Here is an 18,040-nt window from a genome sequence, read left to right as displayed (position 1 = left end):
ACTTATACACTGGTCCCCACCATACCTGACACCCCACTACGACGCGCCCCACTACTCCATAGTCGCGCGCAACACTACTCCTACCTCATCACATCGTATAGTAAGCGCCGGCTGCCGCGACAACTTGGAAGTTCTCATAGGTCTTGCAGTCGGTATCCTAGAACACTGGCGCACATAGTGAGTTAGAAATCTACATTACCATCAGTCGGTCAATTACCGACTTTTTTATAGGAATCTATTACAAAGGTCGATATAGTAGAACATCTAAAATACCCCCATACCAATGCGACTTTAAGTTAATTAATAAAAAAATTCAAATATCCCGCCAAGCGGTTTTAAACTAAGCAAAAATAAAGTGGCGCCATCTATAGGAGGCAGCCGCAACTAAGTTCAGTCGGTAATTTTGGCGGGATATTCAAAATACCCCTACCAAGCGACTTTAAATTAAATAAAAATTCAAATTTCCCGCCAAGCGTTTTAAAATTCAGAAAAATAAAGTGGCGCCATCTGTCGGAGGCAGCCGTAATTCGAATGATCGGTAAAGTAGAACACCCCTTCTAACGCAGTTGAAAATTCGAAAATAAAAATTCAAATTTCCCTCCAAGGGGTTTGAAATTGTGCAAAAATAAAGTGGTGCCATCTAGCGGTGGCCGCCGCAACTAAACTCGGTCGGTAAAACAGAACATCCCTTCTAACGCAGTTGAAAGTATACTATTTATGGTAATGTAGGAATCTGCATTACCGACCTCGGTCGGTAATTGCGCCAGGACCCGCCTAGTAACACTACTAATTTCTCTTCAAGTCTAAAAAATATTATACGATTAATAAGTAAATTACAAAATATTTTCTTTTATTTTTATTAGATTATTTTAAGGGAGTATTCTGGTCTATAGGCCTCAATGTCAGTCGTTTTTCCAAGTAGAATAAAAAAGAAAGTTTAACATTTTTAGTATTTACTTTTCTTGCAAGTTGTTTATTAATGTTTAAAGAGTACAGAAAAAAATTAGAAAACAATTCTTGATTATTAAAGGCTTCGCTATGGTCGGTACCTTGGAAAAGAAAAAAGAAAATTTTTTAGCAAAATGTCGACGATTTAAAAAAAAATTGTGTTTTTTGATTCTGTTTTTTTAATTTTTTGGAATTTTTTAAAAATAGTAAAAAAAAATATTTTTCAAAATCCAAGGTTTCGACCATAAAGAGATATACAAAGAACATTTCTGCAAAATTTAAAGTAAATCAATTAAGTAGATTTTGAGTTATCGTGTCAACAAGAATTTTTTTCAATTCCTACTTCACCAGTTCATAACTTTTAAAATTTTTTATTATTTTTTTTCCTAATTTTTTTCTGTATTCTTTAAACATTAATAAACAACTTGCAAAAAAAGTAAACAGTAAAAATGTTAAACTTTCTTTTTTATCCCACTCGGAAAAACGCCTTAAAATTGAGGCCTCTAGCCGTGTGAATAAAAATTTTACGACTTTAGAAATACAAGACAGAATAAGTTAGAAAAAATATCAGATTATTAAAATCATATAATTTTATTCTATGTAAGAAAATCGAGGAAAACTCTAAACAAATCATTTTAAAAATATTAACATTTTTTTACACTGTAAAATTTAGTAAATGGTAACTTCTATGTATTTTAACCTTATGCAAGCGATTTAAAAGAATAAGTGACACATTTAAAAAAAGGTACCTAAGAAGAAAATATTTTTAAGGTTGTTTGTGTTATTTTTACTGTAATTAAAAGTTTTTTATTTGTGTAAAACTAGAATCAGTTTTTAATAACTATTTTAAATGTAATCCAGATTAAAAAATGAGTGGTTTATATTGTGAATTGATCTCTTTTGTATATTTTAATTTAAAATTTGGTAAACATAACCAGGGTGGCCACAAGTTTCAGTTTATCAATTTCCCTGTCAATTTACTGACATTAAAATTACTTTTCCTGACAAAATTCTTTTTACAGATTAATATAAATGTTTACGTAAAATGGGTAAAATTTATAAATTTTAATAATTTCTTAAAATTACAATTATAATCCTTCCTGAATTTAATTATTTTTTACAATTTTCAACTAAACTTCATCTCTGAATCAATTAATTGTAATAATTTCCCAAAAGTTCTTCTAGAATTCAATTATTTAAATACGCAACTCAATTTTTTGTAATAATTGTAATTATGTAAATATAATAGTATTTTATTAAAAAAAATTTCCAAACAATTAAAATTTGTTAAAATCTTTTAAAACGAATTGGATTTTTGAAAAATATAAATAAAAATGATCAATTTTCAAAAATTTTAATAAGTCCAAAAAGTAAATTTTCATAAATTTTTATTTGCATTTGTGGAAGATAATTTAATCTTAAGAAATTATTATTAAAAAAAGTCTAATAATTAGTTTTTAAAAATATTTTAATGTAATTTTAGAAAATAATCGAATTTCTTAAAAAAAATTTGTATAATTTAAAAAAACTAATTACTTTTTTTGTAGGGTAATGTCACATTGAGTGGACCACCTGAGTTTTTAAGTTATCTGACAGCGGAAACGTGAAATAAATAAAACGAATAGCAGCACCGCACCTAGAAACAGTAAGAATTTATGTTCCGCGATAATCATACACGTTATTGTTTGATGTAACGCATTTTTAAGAACACAAACCAAAAAAGAAGTCGCTCTTACAATGAGTAAAGTGATTCGGAAGTGTAAAAGTAGTGTAAAATTTAAGTTTTAAAAGGTAACTTATTTTTTTCCTACTACTTTGGACATTGAAATTGATTGTCTTAGTTTAATTAAGTGATAATTTTGACTCAAAAAAAAATTTCGGTGTCTGCCATAAAAAGTTGCATGTCACCATGAGTGGACCACTGTTTATAACCATGACTGGACTGCCTGTTTTTTATATTTTTAATGTCAGTTTACCATTTTTATGGAAATAAATTGACAATAAATTGGTTTGAAACTGTTTTATATTCTTTATTAATTTTTTTGTGATTTTGATGTGATATGTGCCAAAATTATTGAAAATGGTTTCACTTGTAAACATTGCGATACAAACATGGTCTGAAGCTGCATAAGCATAAATTTTGTTTCAATATATCAGAAATATTAAATACATTAAAGAATTTAGAATAACTTTTACAATTTTTTAAGAGTGGTCCACTCAAGGTTACACTTTTTTCATTCCTTAAAAATGAGCTATTTTTTTAAAGTCAATTGTTTTTCCCAAATAAAAAAAATCAATGCTATTATATTAAAAAACAGCGTTCTAATGTAGTTTCCCCCCTTAAGACTTTCCTTGTTGTACGATGTACATAAAAATAACTATTTTATAGGTTTTAAAGAGAAAATGAAAAACTGATTGCCTGGGTGATAAAATTGAAACAAATAACATGGAAGACGATGAGAACTATACAAATGGAGATGAAGTAAGATATAATTTTCTTTAAGCATTTTGCCAGGGTGATAGAATTAAGTTATTATATAAATTCAGTCAAAAATGATTCAAATACTTATATTTAAAGAAATACAAATAACTGTCAATTATACAATTATAATTAATTATAAATTAATTAATTAAATTTATTAATTCAATTATAATTATTATTATAAATAATAATTAAATCAAATAAAATTTAGTAACTAATGAAAAAAATGTTTTGTGTATCAAACTAAGTTTTGAATAAACTTTTACGTCCGAGTTGATTAATAAAATCAAATTAAATAATAAAATTTAAAAAATATATAATAAAAAATAAAAACTAATCAAAAAATTAAATAAAAATTGTAGTAAAGGAAATAAAAAAAATTAAAAATTAAATTACGAAAAGAATATAAATAAATAAATAATACACAAATAATATTTTTAACAATTTACACTATAAAAACTACTAAAATAAAGTAAAATAAATTAAGTGTGTAAACTGTGAAGTCAAAATTACAACTAAACTCCAAACATCAACGAAAGAGAATTTCAAATTAGAATTTTGTTACGTTAAATTATTCGTGGAGAGATTTAGAATCATTTAATACAATTTATCAAATTTATCTAAATTCGTGTAAAAAAATTTTTAACCTACTATTCAAATTAAACTTAGTTTTAATTTGAAATGTGTGCAACATTAATTTTTCGTAGGATATTGGTATTGACATTTGCTATTTTTTTATAAGTACAGGATTCAGAATTGGATATTGAAGAAATAGTTACTCAGGATAATCAAGAAGAAATAAACCTTGTGTTTAGTTAAAAGTTCAATTTCAAATATAAAATTTAAAAAGAGAAAAAATTCATATTTTTTGTTTTCTTGGTTTCAAATAAAAGGTTCAAGAAATTAATTGCACCAAATATTCTTGAATATAAAAATCATATTTATTTATAATATGGAAATATTAACTTGAATTATTAGACAATTACAAATTTAATTCATATTGAGTCGAAAGAACATTATTCGTTTCTGTCCGACGACCGACTGCCGAAGCCTTACACTTTTTGGACCTTAGTCCTGACCGAAAAGGCCAATATTTGGCAACGTTAGTTTTCTCATAGGTTAGAAAAATACAAATTTTACAAAAAATGTAGCAACATGGTTTAAGGTTTTTACTTAAAAATAAGATCTGTTTTAAAAGTACGATCCTTTAGGCAAGGGCTAGGTACAGAGATTTATAAAACCCAGGTATCGAAGGTACCCTTGTGTGGCCAAATCATCAGATGTGATAGTTTTCAGAAGTGCAAACCGTTTATGTTATTGCATCTACGTGATTTTTACTCATTGCCTTGCTTAAAGAATTGCCCTTTTCTGTATTGAAAGAAAGTATTTTCAATGTGGACAGAAAATATGAGAAATACAAAATTAGAATTTTAGTTTTTGAAATTTAGTAATGTAAAAATATAATTTAATTGTAAATTATTAGTTCATGTCTGAACACCTTGAAAACTTTCCAAGTGATTTTTCTTTTGATACGTTGAGTCACATATCTTCTGACCATATTGATAATATAGAAGAAAATGCCGAGATGATTATTGACGAAGATCAAGAAAGACTTAACTTACAACATGAACATTTTAATTCTTTTGCTAGCAGTCAAGAAAGCTTAAATCTGGAAAACTTTCAGAGTGTTTCTTCCTTTGATATTTTTAGCAATGTACCTTCTGTCGATATTGCTAATGTAGAACAGAATGCACAGATGATTATTGATGAAGATCAAGAAAGATTAAACTTACCACATGAATACATGAACTCTTTTTCGAGCACTCATGAAAGCTTGAATCTTGGAAACTTTCAATGTAATTCTTCCTTTGATATTGTAAGTAATGTATCTTCTGCCGATATTGCCGCTATAAAAGAAAATTCAGAATTAATTATTGACGAAGATCACGAGAGGCTGAACTTACCATATTAAAATTTAAACTCTTTTTCCTAGCACTTTTAGCAATGTATCTTCTGCCGAAGCTTCGATTATAAAAGATAATGAATTATCTTAAATTCTTTCGATATCTGAGGTTTTTGAACACTTCTTCTATGAGAAGTTTAAATGACCCGACGACAAAGACTTTAAAATAGAATGGCTTTTCAAACCGATTTATGAAGGAGCAAACAGCTTAAATGGACATATTTTGATACAAATTCTTGAAGTTTTCGTAACAAATGCATCAACAAAACAGGTTTTAGATAAAACGATAAAACTTGCAGCAGCTTTAGTGCCAGAAGGTACAAGTAATTTTCCGAAAAATAGATACTTCTTTTTGAAACTTCTATCACGACTAAATCCTCATTCATTTTCCAAAACCGTAATAAGACACAAAATATGAGGAATATGATTTGTGTTTGCTTTGGAGTGTTGATGGAGTACTGTCAGATAACGATAATGGTGAGCTGTGGGTAATTCAGGCACAAGTGATCAATGTGAGCCCTAGAAGTCGAAGAAGGTTTCAAATTCTTTGTGGATTGTATTATAGCAACAAGAAAGGGAAACGCAAACCATCAATGTCAACTTTTTTAAACCATTTGCGGAAAAACTGCAAGATTTGTTTACAAATGGGGTTAAGTGGAAGCATCCTACGACAGGTAGAATTATTAAATCCACAGTAATTGCCCCTGTAGCCACGTTGGATGCTCCAGCAAAATGTTGTGCACAAAATGTAATGCAGTATAATGGAGAAGGTAGTTGTCCATTTTGCGAGCATCCTGGTTAAACCAGACAGATTGGAAACGGTTTTAATCATGTTTTTCCATTAGATAATAAAAACTATCCTTTAAGTACGGAGGAACGAATGTTAACATACAAAAAATTATTATTCTAAAACCCGTGCAATCATTGTTTGATATGCTAATCAGTTTTAACTTCTAAAAATATGTTAAGAAAAGATTACCTAAACATTGCTTTCAGAATGTCAAATTTTCGTAACTCAATATTAGCTTAAAAACTTTAAATGGCTTAAAGAAATTATTAAAAAAAAGTTTTCAAATTTTTTGGAAAAAATTACCGGAAAAATTACCGATAGTTATTACCGGTAGTTATTCCGGTCAAAATTTCCGGTATTGTTACCGGTAAAAACGTCCGGTAGCAGTTACTGGTTATTACTCCCTCAGAATTTCCGGGAATATTTTCACCTGGGGGGTATCATTTTGAGTTTATAATAAAATTACAATCACATTGTAATAACTAAGAATAATTCAAAACATTATAAATTAAAATAGTTTATTGCATTTATGAGAAATCAGTTCAGAAAACAGCTCTTGTAAGACGAAACATGCGAAACACAAAAAACTAGAGGTAGAGGTGTGTAAAAGTTCGAGTAGCATGCATGGCGGAGCTCGAGCATTATAAATTTTAGAGAACTAGAAAATAAATTAAGGATATTAAAAAATGATGCACGGCTCACAAAAAGTAACATTATAAAATTTATTATTTAGGGTAGAGTTGGGTGAAAAAAGCCATTTGAATTTTATTTAAAAACTATTAAGCCGATTTAAGGCTATGTCCAAGTTGAGAAATGTAAACAAACCAAGCAAAAAATCGCAATTTTATAACAGCCTTTTCTCCCAAAAAAATAAAACATTTTTACACTTTCTTTACGAAAATCGTAAATTAAAGTGTCAAAGTTTCTAATGAAATCATATTTGACTATGAGTATTAAAAAACAATTGTTTAAATAACAAAATAAAATTACCTGTAAAATAGCATTTTTTACGCGTCGCGAAAATTAAACTGTTTGACTATATTAACCGCACGGACGATGAAGAAGATTTTACCCTTTTTCTTTGTAATTTTAAGGAGGAAAGGGAAAAATTTCCCCTTCCACATGTTGAAAGTCCAATAGCTGACTGGAACTTCTTCATCGTCTCTTTGGTTGATATAATCAGACAGTTTAATTTTCGTGACGCGTAAAAAATGTTATTTTACAGGTCATTTTATTTTGTTATTTAAATAATTATTTCTTAATTCCTATAGTAAAATATGATTTCATTAGAGATTTGACACTCTAATGTAAGATTTTCGTAAATACAGTGTAAAAATGTTAATTTTTTGGGAGAAAAGGCTGTTATAAGAGTGCGATTTTAGTGCTTGGTTTGTTTACAATTTACAACTGGGACATTGACTTAACAGTCATTTAGAATATAAATACTATTAGGTAATACGCAACTTTTGATTCTAGTTTGGATGTTGTATCTATAGTAATATAGTTTTTATTGTAATTTTAATTTTTGAGTTGCTTCTTTGAAAACATTTCGATGAAGTTTTCAACTATATTACAACCTCATTAAGTGAACAGGTAATAAAAGTAAATATTTGTACATAAGGAGAAAATTATATTCAAAACGTATACAATGTTAATTTTTGGAAATTAAACTAAATTTAAAATTTATTTTAGCTTTTTGAAAAACTGGTCTTGGGTGTAAAAAAGCAAGGGACAAAAATCCATTGAAAATTATGTGAAATTCATTTGTTTTCTACATAAATTAACCTCAGCGTTGCCAGACCGTACCATAATTATGTTTTTGTATCATAATTTTGATGCCTGTACCATGTACATTACCTGATCTACTATTGACCCCATTTTGTACCATAGTTTTGCTATCGGCGATATTATGTCATATTTTGATTAAGAACTTTAAAGGCTGCAGTCCCTTGGCACCCTTTTGTAACTAGGACATGAGTGTGAGAGAGATGGAGATATAGGTTCGCTACATGTGAACTTATAGCTTATTTACAAAACACAACGCAAAACGGTGTCATGCGACTGCAGCCTAAGACAGCCTCCACAAGTCCCGAATCGCAACATTCGACTGCAATGCCTTGCTGCGGCAGTTTTTGAAATATTTCCTTTTTTGCAAAAGGGTTTTCCCCACTTATACAGTTTCGTAAACAAATTGTTATTGCTGTCTATCGTGATAAATTTGTGTCTGGTGTTTAGTGCAATTTTTAAAAGAAAATAATGGAAGACAATCAAAAGGAAAACCCAAATAAAAGGAAAAGATCTGCAACACCCGAATACAAAAAACTGCTCGTAACAAGTCAGTAAAGAAACAAAATAGAGGTCAAAAATACAGAAAAGAATGGGAACAAGATCTTACATTTTCTCAATGGTTGCAGTGTGTTGCAGAAGAAAATGATCAAGCGCAATGTATTGTTTGCAACGCAAAATTTAAAGCAGATATTTCGGTTATAAAACTGCATGCTAAAGGAAAAAAACACTTAAGCTACGTTAAAGGTATCATTATTTTTTTAAATTATACGGCGAATTGCATTATCTTAACCCTCCGTCACACACCTAGGAAGGAATTTCCTCTATGGTTTCAGTATTTTTTAAATAACTTTTGTTTTCCTCATTGCAAAATAAAATCAGTTTCTATACCTTTCGACAATTTCTTCCTCAACACATTTTAAAAATAACATTTAGTTTAAACATAATTAATCTTTAATTATGAGGCTTCAAGGACAGAAAAAACTCGAAAAAGTAAGGTTATGTTAAGTAAAAAATCAAGTTTTAAAAACATTTTTTGTTCCACTGTTGGTTAATGACAAAATTATATTATAAATATAATTAAAATAAATTGTTTAATGATTTTTTTTGCTTATTTGTTAATGTTACATTATTTTTACATATCAAGTGGAATTCCTTCGAAGATGTGCATTCTTGTAATTAATTTTTATTTTTGACACCGAAAATTAATTTTATAATTTAGAATCATTTAATGTTGTAATTATTACTAAGGTGTGTGACGGAGGGTTAAAAAATTGATAGATCTCAATTAAATTACCAGTACCGTTTTGTTGTTTTCATTTTAAAGAATTTTTTCAAGGAATTCGATTCAAATTTTATTGAAAATAATTGAATTCTCCTAAAAAGAATGTTATTACTTTTAAAAATAATTGAAATTTTGCAATGGATTTTATTAAAATTTTCAAAAATAATTGAATTCGTGTGATAAATATTGTTAATTATAAAAATAGTTGAAATTTTTTAATGAATTTAATTAAAATTTTTGAAAATAATTGAATTTTGTCGAAGAATTTTGCTATTTATTTATAAAGATAATTGAAATGTTGACAATGTTTTTTAGATTTTTTGAAAATAATTGAATTTCGGAGAAGAATTTTAATATTTCCAAAAATAATTGAAATTTTGACGAGAACTATTAAAAATTTTTGAACATAATTGATTTTCTGCGAAGAATTTTTTTTACTTTTGAAATTAATTGAAATTTTGCTATGGATTTTATTAAAATTTTTGAAAATAATTGAATTCGTTTGATAAATATTGTTAATTATGAAATTATTTTATAATTTACTGGTAATTAAATTACCAGTACCGTTTTGTTGTTAAGAACTTAATTTTTTATTTAAAATATATAATTTAAACAAATGTGTTAATATATTTTTACATTAATTTTTTAAATCAGGTTTTAATTATATTCTTATTTATAGCTGTGCCGAATAATACCATTAAAAATGTTCTTCAAAAACAAAATAATAAAGAAAAAGAAAATTTTTTGGTTGACGTTAAAAACGCAGAAATAAAATTGTTTTCATTGTTGCACATTTGTTTTAAAAAAATTGATAAAATAATAATTATTTTTATTTTGTTTCTTTAACGTTTTTCTCTTCGAATTGCAACAACCAATCAAGGGTTTATCCTTGATTGTTTAAAATGCGAGATTCGTTTTTCCCTGTTTAATTTACTAAAAATTTAGAATTTAGAAAAGAGTAACTAAAAATGGTTGCGGGATGGGTTGTTTTTAATTAATAAGCATTTATTTCCCTTATAAGTTTTAAATTTATTTTCCCTTTTCTTTTCAAAATTTAAGCCTAAACATTACAATAATTATATTTTCGCTTACCGCTAAACTTTTCCTACCACCTCTACTTCTTAGAGATGGGCCTTGTTTAATTGTTTAGTGTTGATCACCTCGATTGTAATTTTCAATAATTCTTCGCTTGATCCATTGAGATGTCGATTATTTCAAACATAATTCTTACGCCCGTGATTTTACTCGCGTTAATTCTACGTTTGTGTTGATTCTTTTTCACCACTATTGATTAACCGAGTTGTTAAAACTTGCCTTAATTAGTGTAGGAAACTAATTAAGGGACAGTTAAGAACGCGCCTTCTTATTATGAATGACCGATTAATACTGCCCTGAATGAACTGTGATGTCAATTTTTATACCAGAAACTATATTTCTGTTGGAGGGAAAATCTGCAAATATGACATTCCTCAGGGATTGTTGTCCCGTGTTGAAATAATTTATTATTTCTATATTTCGAAGGAGTACTCCTTTGGATCGCTTTTGCTGACTTTGCTTTCTTTTGAATTAAGCAAGTCGATAGTATATTAATCCATGATTGCCAAAGACAAACAAAATTACTTGTAATAATTGTTGCTTCATTATTTGGCAATCATTATTAATCTTTTCATATTTTTGATCCTAGGGTTAACAACCTTGCAGCAATAAGTTATTCTGATTCTGATTCTGACTTATTCTGATTTTAAGGAGGAATGTCATTACAAAGAATGATGGTTGGTGTAACAATTGACATACGAGCTCATTCCAGAAAATGATTAAGTTGATTTGTTTGCATATTTCTTATAATAGAGATTCTCTTTTTTTAAATTTATTTATAATTAATGGATTATTGATTCGTTACATTCATACATAGCTGAACACAATTTGTCACTGCGAGCAGCAGATCATCTCGCAGATGTCTCCAAATCAGCCTTTCCAGACTCTTCTATTGCAAAAAATGTGACACTGGGTAGGACGAAAGCCACAGGGATTATACAAAATGTGATTGGCAAATGCCACACAGAGGAATTAGCTTTTACTTTAAAAAATTTCAAATTTAGTATAATAGCTATTGAATCTACTGATATTGGTGCAACAAACAACTTATGCTGCTGTGTTCGATTTTTTGACGAAAAAGAAGAAAAAGTCGTTTCTCGATTCTGGAAATTAATTAGCTTATTTTCGGGTGATGATCCGGCATCAGCTCAAGAAGGAGCAACTGCTGCATGTATTTATAACAAAATAGTGGAAAGTTTGAAAAAAGACAATGTTCCTCTCGATACTTTGATCGGATTCGCTAGTGATACGTGCAATGTAATGTTTGGCGAGCATAATGGGGTGGCCACAAGATTGTCGAGACTTCTACCTGGTCCCACAACATTGAAATGCATTTGCCATTCACTTGCAACTTGTGCTAGTGAAGGTTGCAAGTATTTACCTCGAACATGTGAAGATTTGGCTCGCAACATTTTTACCTTTTTTAAATATATCTCTAAAAGAAAAGCACAATTTCAGGAGTTTCAGAATTTTTGTGATGTCGAACCTCACAAAATTTTGAACCATTCGATAACTCGCTGGTTGTTTCACTTTCAGGTATCTGAATAGAACGTATATTTTTCGTTTATAATAATAAATATTAGAATGCTTCATTTTTATTTTCAAAATTTATATTTTATTTAAGATACTGTTTATAATTTTATTCTACTTTATTTTAATTAATTAAATATTAATAATAATTATTAGGTACAGTTATTATCAATATATATGTGAGAAGAAATCATTCTTTCCGAGTCAAATAAAAAGAGAAAATTCTTTTTAACGTTTCGACGATAACAATCGTCCTCATCAGAAACTATAATTTATTTAGAAAAAATTATTTGTTAATACATTTTAATATATAATCAAAAAACATTAAACAATTAATAATAATATAAATAATTAATTTCGTACCGATCAGAATCGTGTTTGAATGCACGTGTGGACGGACGAATGTCACGTCGTCAACTAACTCATTTAATCGACGAAAACAGAGGCATCGCAATACATTCAAAAGACACAATACAATTTAAGATGCGAATGAATACATTTAAAAGCAGATTTAGGACCTTGAGATAGGAGAGAAGTAAATGACCGAGAAAAGTAAACTATTGGATGTGATGAAAGTGTTATTGAGATTTTAGAAATTGAGAATATTTGTCATTCAACTTATTTATATCTTCTTTAGTGTTTATTGGATTGGTTTGCAAATTTATGTGTATCATCTCCGATATCAATCTCCTTCCTCTTATTTTTTCTCTATCTAGTATAGAGAATTCGTCAAAATCGAAAACATGACCTTGCTCGGCACTGTGTAATGCAAGTGCGTTATCTCTAGAGAAAATAAAACAATCATTGACTACATAAAGTCCATTGAACACTTTTTTACTTTAAACAATGTTAATGAAAATTTGGCAAACAATATCCGGTCACAGTTCATCGATGACGCTAAATTATTTACAAAAAGCAAAACAAAACATATTTCATTTAATGATAGATTATTTGCCAAAAAAATTGCTGATACTAATTCCTTTCTAAAACGAAACACTAATATCTTGTTTACTTTAGCTGACAAAGGCAACGTCACAGTTGCACTAGATAAAAAAGATTATTATACTAAAGTGGAGAATATGTTGTCTGACACAAACACTTATAAACGTATAAATGTAAATCCCTTATCTTCCTTACAAAAAAACTGTTATAAATTTCTGAAAGGGTGGAACATTAATAATTATTTAAATCGGATATACGTTGACAGGGAACTTACCCAAACTGACACTTCGCTTCCAAAATTTTATGGTTTGCCAAAAATTCACAAGGATAATTTTCCACTGAGACCAATTATATCAAATGTAGGATCTCCAACAGAATTTTTGGCAAAACATCTTTATAATGTATTATCCGAAGCTATTGAAAAGCCGAAGTCACATATTCGAAATAGTTACGAATTTGTTAAGAAAATTAATGACATAGAAATACCAGACGAATATATATTTGTAAGTTTCGATGTTACTTCTTTGTTTACGAATGTCGGCCTTGAACATGTTACACGCATTATAGAACAAAAATATGCAATTATCTCTAGAACTTGTAATATTCCGTTGGACGAAATTATCGACGCATGTAGTTTTTTAATGGAAAACACTTATTTTAAATTCAATGATAAATTCTATAAGCAAACGTATGGTTCTCCGATGGGGTCACCAGTTTCGGGACTGTTTGCTGATTTGGTTATGTCTGACCTTGAAGTAACATGCCTCGATAAATTGTCTTTTAACCCACTTTTTTACTATCGTTATGTGGATGATATTATTACTTGTATACCACAGAGGAAAATCTCAGAGATGTTAGATATTTTTAACTCGTATGACAATAGACTGCAGTTCACTTTCGAAATGGAAAAAAACAATTCTATTAATTTTTTAGATGTTTTAATCATTAACAAAAATAACAAAATAATAACTGACTGGTATCAAAAACCAACTTTTTCTAGAAGAATATTAAATTTCAACTCTCAACATCCCTACTCTCAGAAGATTGCACTAATATACAACCTTACTGATAGAGCAATAAAACTTTCAAACAAATGTTTTCATGGGATAAATATAAAATTTATTAAAAACTTACTTATTGATAACTGTTACCCCAACCTTCTTATAGACAAACATATTAAAAAACGCATTTGCAAAATAAATTCAAATATTACTGTTAGCAAAAATAAGAATGATTATTATAAATTAATACCAAAAATATGTTTACCATACATAAAAGGCTTTTATGAAAGAACAAAGTCTAACCTAAGAAGATATAACATCCATTCTCTTCCCCTAGGTATTTATAATAACAATTTTATTAAGAAAGGTAAAGATAAAACAAACAAAAATGAAATTGTGAACTCTGTCTATAAAATTAATTGTAAAAACTGCTCCGTCTCATATGTAGGTGAATCAAAACGTATGATAAAAAAACGTGTCTACGAACATAAAAACTCTAGAGATAACGCACTTGCATTACACAGTGCCGAGCAAGGTCATGTTTTCGATTTTGACGAATTCTCTATACTAGATAGAGAAAAAATAAGAGGAAGGAGATTGATATCGGAGATGATACACATAAATTTGCAAACCAATCCAATAAACACTAAAGAAGATATAAATAAGTTGAATGACAAATATTCTCAATTTCTAAAATCTCAATAACACTTTCATCACATCCAATAGTTTACTTTTCTCGGTCATTTACTTCTCTCCTATCTCAAGGTCCTAAATCTGCTTTTAAATGTATTCATTCGCATCTTAAATTGTATTGTGTCTTTTGAATGTATTGCGATGCCTCTGTTTTCGTCGATTAAATGAGTTAGTTGACGACGTGACATTCGTCCGTCCACACGTGCATTCAAACACGATTCTGATCGGTACGAAATTAATTATTTATATTATTATTAATTGTTTAATGTTTTTTGATTATATATTAAAATGTATTAACAAATAATTTTTTCTAAATAAATTATAGTTTCTGATGAGGACGATTGTTATCGTCGAAACGTTAAAAAGAATTTTCTCTTTTTATTTGACTCGGAAAGAATGATTTCTTCTCACATATATAAATTTCGACCGAGTGATAAATTCTACTTCATATATTATTAATATAATTATAATAATAATTATTAATTAATTTTAATTAATATAATGTTATAAAAATTATAATTTATATTATGAAAATATTTAAAATATAGGGGAGAGGGCCCCAAGGTGGTCAGGGCCCTAAGGTGGTCACCCTAAGAAAATTTTTGTATATTAGTTAGTATCTTCAAATGTTTTTTGTTATTGTTATTATTTGAGAAGACAAAGATTTTAGTAAAGTTTTGAGGTAAATAGTCGTATGAGTCTCTTTGTAATGTGAACGTCGTAAAATTTCTGTTTTTAAATGATCGAGAAATTTTTTTCTCAGGGTGTTAAAATCATCGAAATTAACCATTTTAAATTAGTAAAAATCGTTATAATTATCTTTATACAGTAAGAAAAGCTATCCGTCAGTCATAGGAAAGTATGGGAATCGCATAAGTCTGTCTCACTCACACTCATGGGATATGACTGACGTGGTAGGTTTTCGTACTGTATATCGTACAATAATATTCCAAATGAATATAATTAATATTGTGCTTTAAAAAATTTTTTCATTAACGTTTAAAAAATTCTTTCTTGGCCCTAAGGTGGACACTTTTTTGGCCACTTTTGATTTTTTATGAAAATATGTTTATACGCCATATTTATCAACATTTATCACTGTGAATGTGAATTTTATCAATTTTTAAGTTTTATGATGAATAATAATAAAATAGAATTATTTTCAAAATTTTACCTATCTAATACATACACAAAAAGTATCATTTTTGACGAAAGGACAAAGTGCAAAAAAAATATGTAATATGTTTCTGTGATCCTGAAAAACAATTAATATTAAATAAACAACTTAGTAATACGTTTTTTACATTTTTTTAAAACTTTTTTAGTGAATTTTTGTATGGTGACCACCTTGGGGCCACTTTTTTAAAAGTCGAATTTTCAACTTTTTTTAAAAAGTGCCATAACTTTTTTTTTATTAATGAAATAAAAAAAAGTTTATGATAGGAAGTTAGGTAATAAGATAAAGTTTCATACGCCGTATTATTGACCTTTATATATAATTCCATTTGAAATCTACAGTCGTTCAAAAGATGGGTGACCACCTTAGGGCCCTCTCCCCTATTTAAAATTTTTAATTTATTTAATATAATAATGATTGTGAAAAATAAAATCAAATTTACAGGTGGTTTAGCGAATTTTGGAGCAGTGGGAACCACTTCGCTTGTATTTTACCTCAAAGTGGTTCGATGAACGTCTTGTAATGGCTGAATCTATATATCAATCGCTTAATGATCCGATTGCAAAACTGTTTTACTACTTTCTAGAATGGATTTTAAGAAAAATAGTCGGAACCAACGAATTCTTTCAAAGCGACAAAGTAGTTATTACTTCATTGGATACGAAAATGAGACTTTTGTTTAAGGAATTGCTCGAAGGTTATATAGACCGTCAAAAATTGAACTCTACAAAATTGGAGATGATCGATCCAAAAAATGAAAGTCTCTTCATGTCCTTAGAAAATGTATATTTCGGTGTCAGAGTAATGACTGGTCTACAAGATCCCAAGCTTGCTACGATGCGGAACGCAGTGACTGATTTTAAATTTAGGTGCCGTCAAATGTTAATAACAATGTGCATTTAGATCAAACAACGTTACGATTTCGCTGAAAATAATTTGCTGTCGAGCATTAGTTGCTTTGATCCAAAAATTGCAATGTCTTTAAATGCAGAAAGGCCTCAAAGCATCCATCAGATCATTGCACAACTTCCGCGCATCGTTTCATCGGAAAATTTAAACACAATTCAACTTATAGACGACCAATGGAGGAAGATGCCAAACGAAGCAGCGTTTCGAGATTTTGTATCAGAGACTCCAGATTCATTCCGGTTCAGGGTAAGAGGATCCGAAAATTTACTTAGGGAACAAGAATATAAAGAATTAGGGCAATTTGTCCTAGATGTTTTTGTCTTGCCACATTCAAATGTGTCATGTGAGCGAACTTTTTCAAAGGTGAATATGGTGAAAACAAAGTCGAGAAATAAAATGATCACCAGTACTTTACAAGGATTAATCGCTGCTTCGGAATGCATCAGTCAAGTAGGATGCATGAATTTTAAGCCTTCGGAAAAAATGCTACAATGCATGACTGCAAATACAATTTATGGTCCTAAAGCCTCCAAATGTAACAAAACGCGTGTTTGTGAGAATACGGAAAAGACTGCAGCTTCTGTTGAAATCGAAGATATGGAGTATGATATAACCTTTGAAACAGAATGAGACATGAGACTGAAATGAGTCGAATGTGATTTACAAAATAACAAAAAGTATTAATTAAAATTCAAATTTTTATAGTAAAATAAAAAAATATTTATAACAATTATCTCAATAAAAGTATGTAAAATTAGTAAAATCGCATGTTTCAATTCACTGTCATTGTGAATACACCTTTACTCATTTTTTCTCTCTCAGTTGCTCTCACTTTTTCTTTGAACCAACTCTTACGCAGGCGTACCATAATGTTAGGGATAATTCCATAATTTTGATTCGTTAGTTCCATAATTTTCCCTGTAGGATCTGGCAACGCTGATTAACCTTCTTATTTTACAAAATTTCTCGTGTTTATTTAATAAAATTAATTAAATACGACGAAAAAATAGTTTATAGTGCACTAAAAAAACAACGAATAAACGGTTTAAACGAAAAATGGTACCTGTGGTAAAACTTAAAGAGGACTTTTAGAAAAGGTACGAAAAATTGGCAGTGTAAATCGAAAATTATTATAATATTTTAAAAATAAGATTATTTGTCATTTAAATAAAGGAAAATTATAAAAATACTAAAATTAATAACATATTTTGCTAAAATCGCGGGGTGGCTTTTTCACCCCACCAGGTGTTACAAAAAAGCCACTTGCAAGTGCTGTCGTTAAACTCTTATAACTTATTCCTTTCATGAGATAAAAACTTTCAATACTAATTGGAAATTTGAGAAAAAAAATTAAATAGATTTTATAGTATCAAATGTAAAAATGTGTCTTTTTTACCCCACTCTACCCTACTACTTAACTATAATATATGATATTTAGTC

General features: G+C 28.8%; 1 protein-coding gene across 1 annotated transcript; it reads left to right on the top strand.

Moving 5' to 3' along the window:
- The first annotated feature begins 14,362 nt into the window (after positions 1–14,362).
- Positions 14,363–17,752, top strand: LOC122499634. Its single transcript, XM_043608086.1, has 2 exons — positions 14,363–14,741; positions 16,136–17,752. The coding sequence occupies exon 2, from the start codon at positions 16,667–16,669 to the stop codon at positions 17,228–17,230; it is 564 nt and encodes a 187-aa protein (XP_043464021.1). The 5' UTR covers positions 14,363–14,741; positions 16,136–16,666; the 3' UTR covers positions 17,231–17,752.
- The last annotated feature ends 288 nt before the right edge of the window (positions 17,753–18,040 follow it).

Source organism: Leptopilina heterotoma, unplaced genomic scaffold, assembly GCF_015476425.1.
Source record: "Leptopilina heterotoma isolate Lh14 unplaced genomic scaffold, ASM1547642v1 Lhet_17, whole genome shotgun sequence".
Classification (NCBI taxonomy): Eukaryota; Metazoa; Arthropoda; class Insecta; order Hymenoptera; family Figitidae; genus Leptopilina; species Leptopilina heterotoma.
Note: the sequence above shows the minus strand (reverse complement) of the source record. Positions and strands in the feature narration are given on the sequence as shown.

Coding starts and splice junctions, on each gene's coding strand:
- LOC122499634 (XM_043608086.1), top strand. CDS start 16,667: ATGTCTTTAAATGCAGAAAGGCCTCAAAGCATCCATCAGATCATTGCA.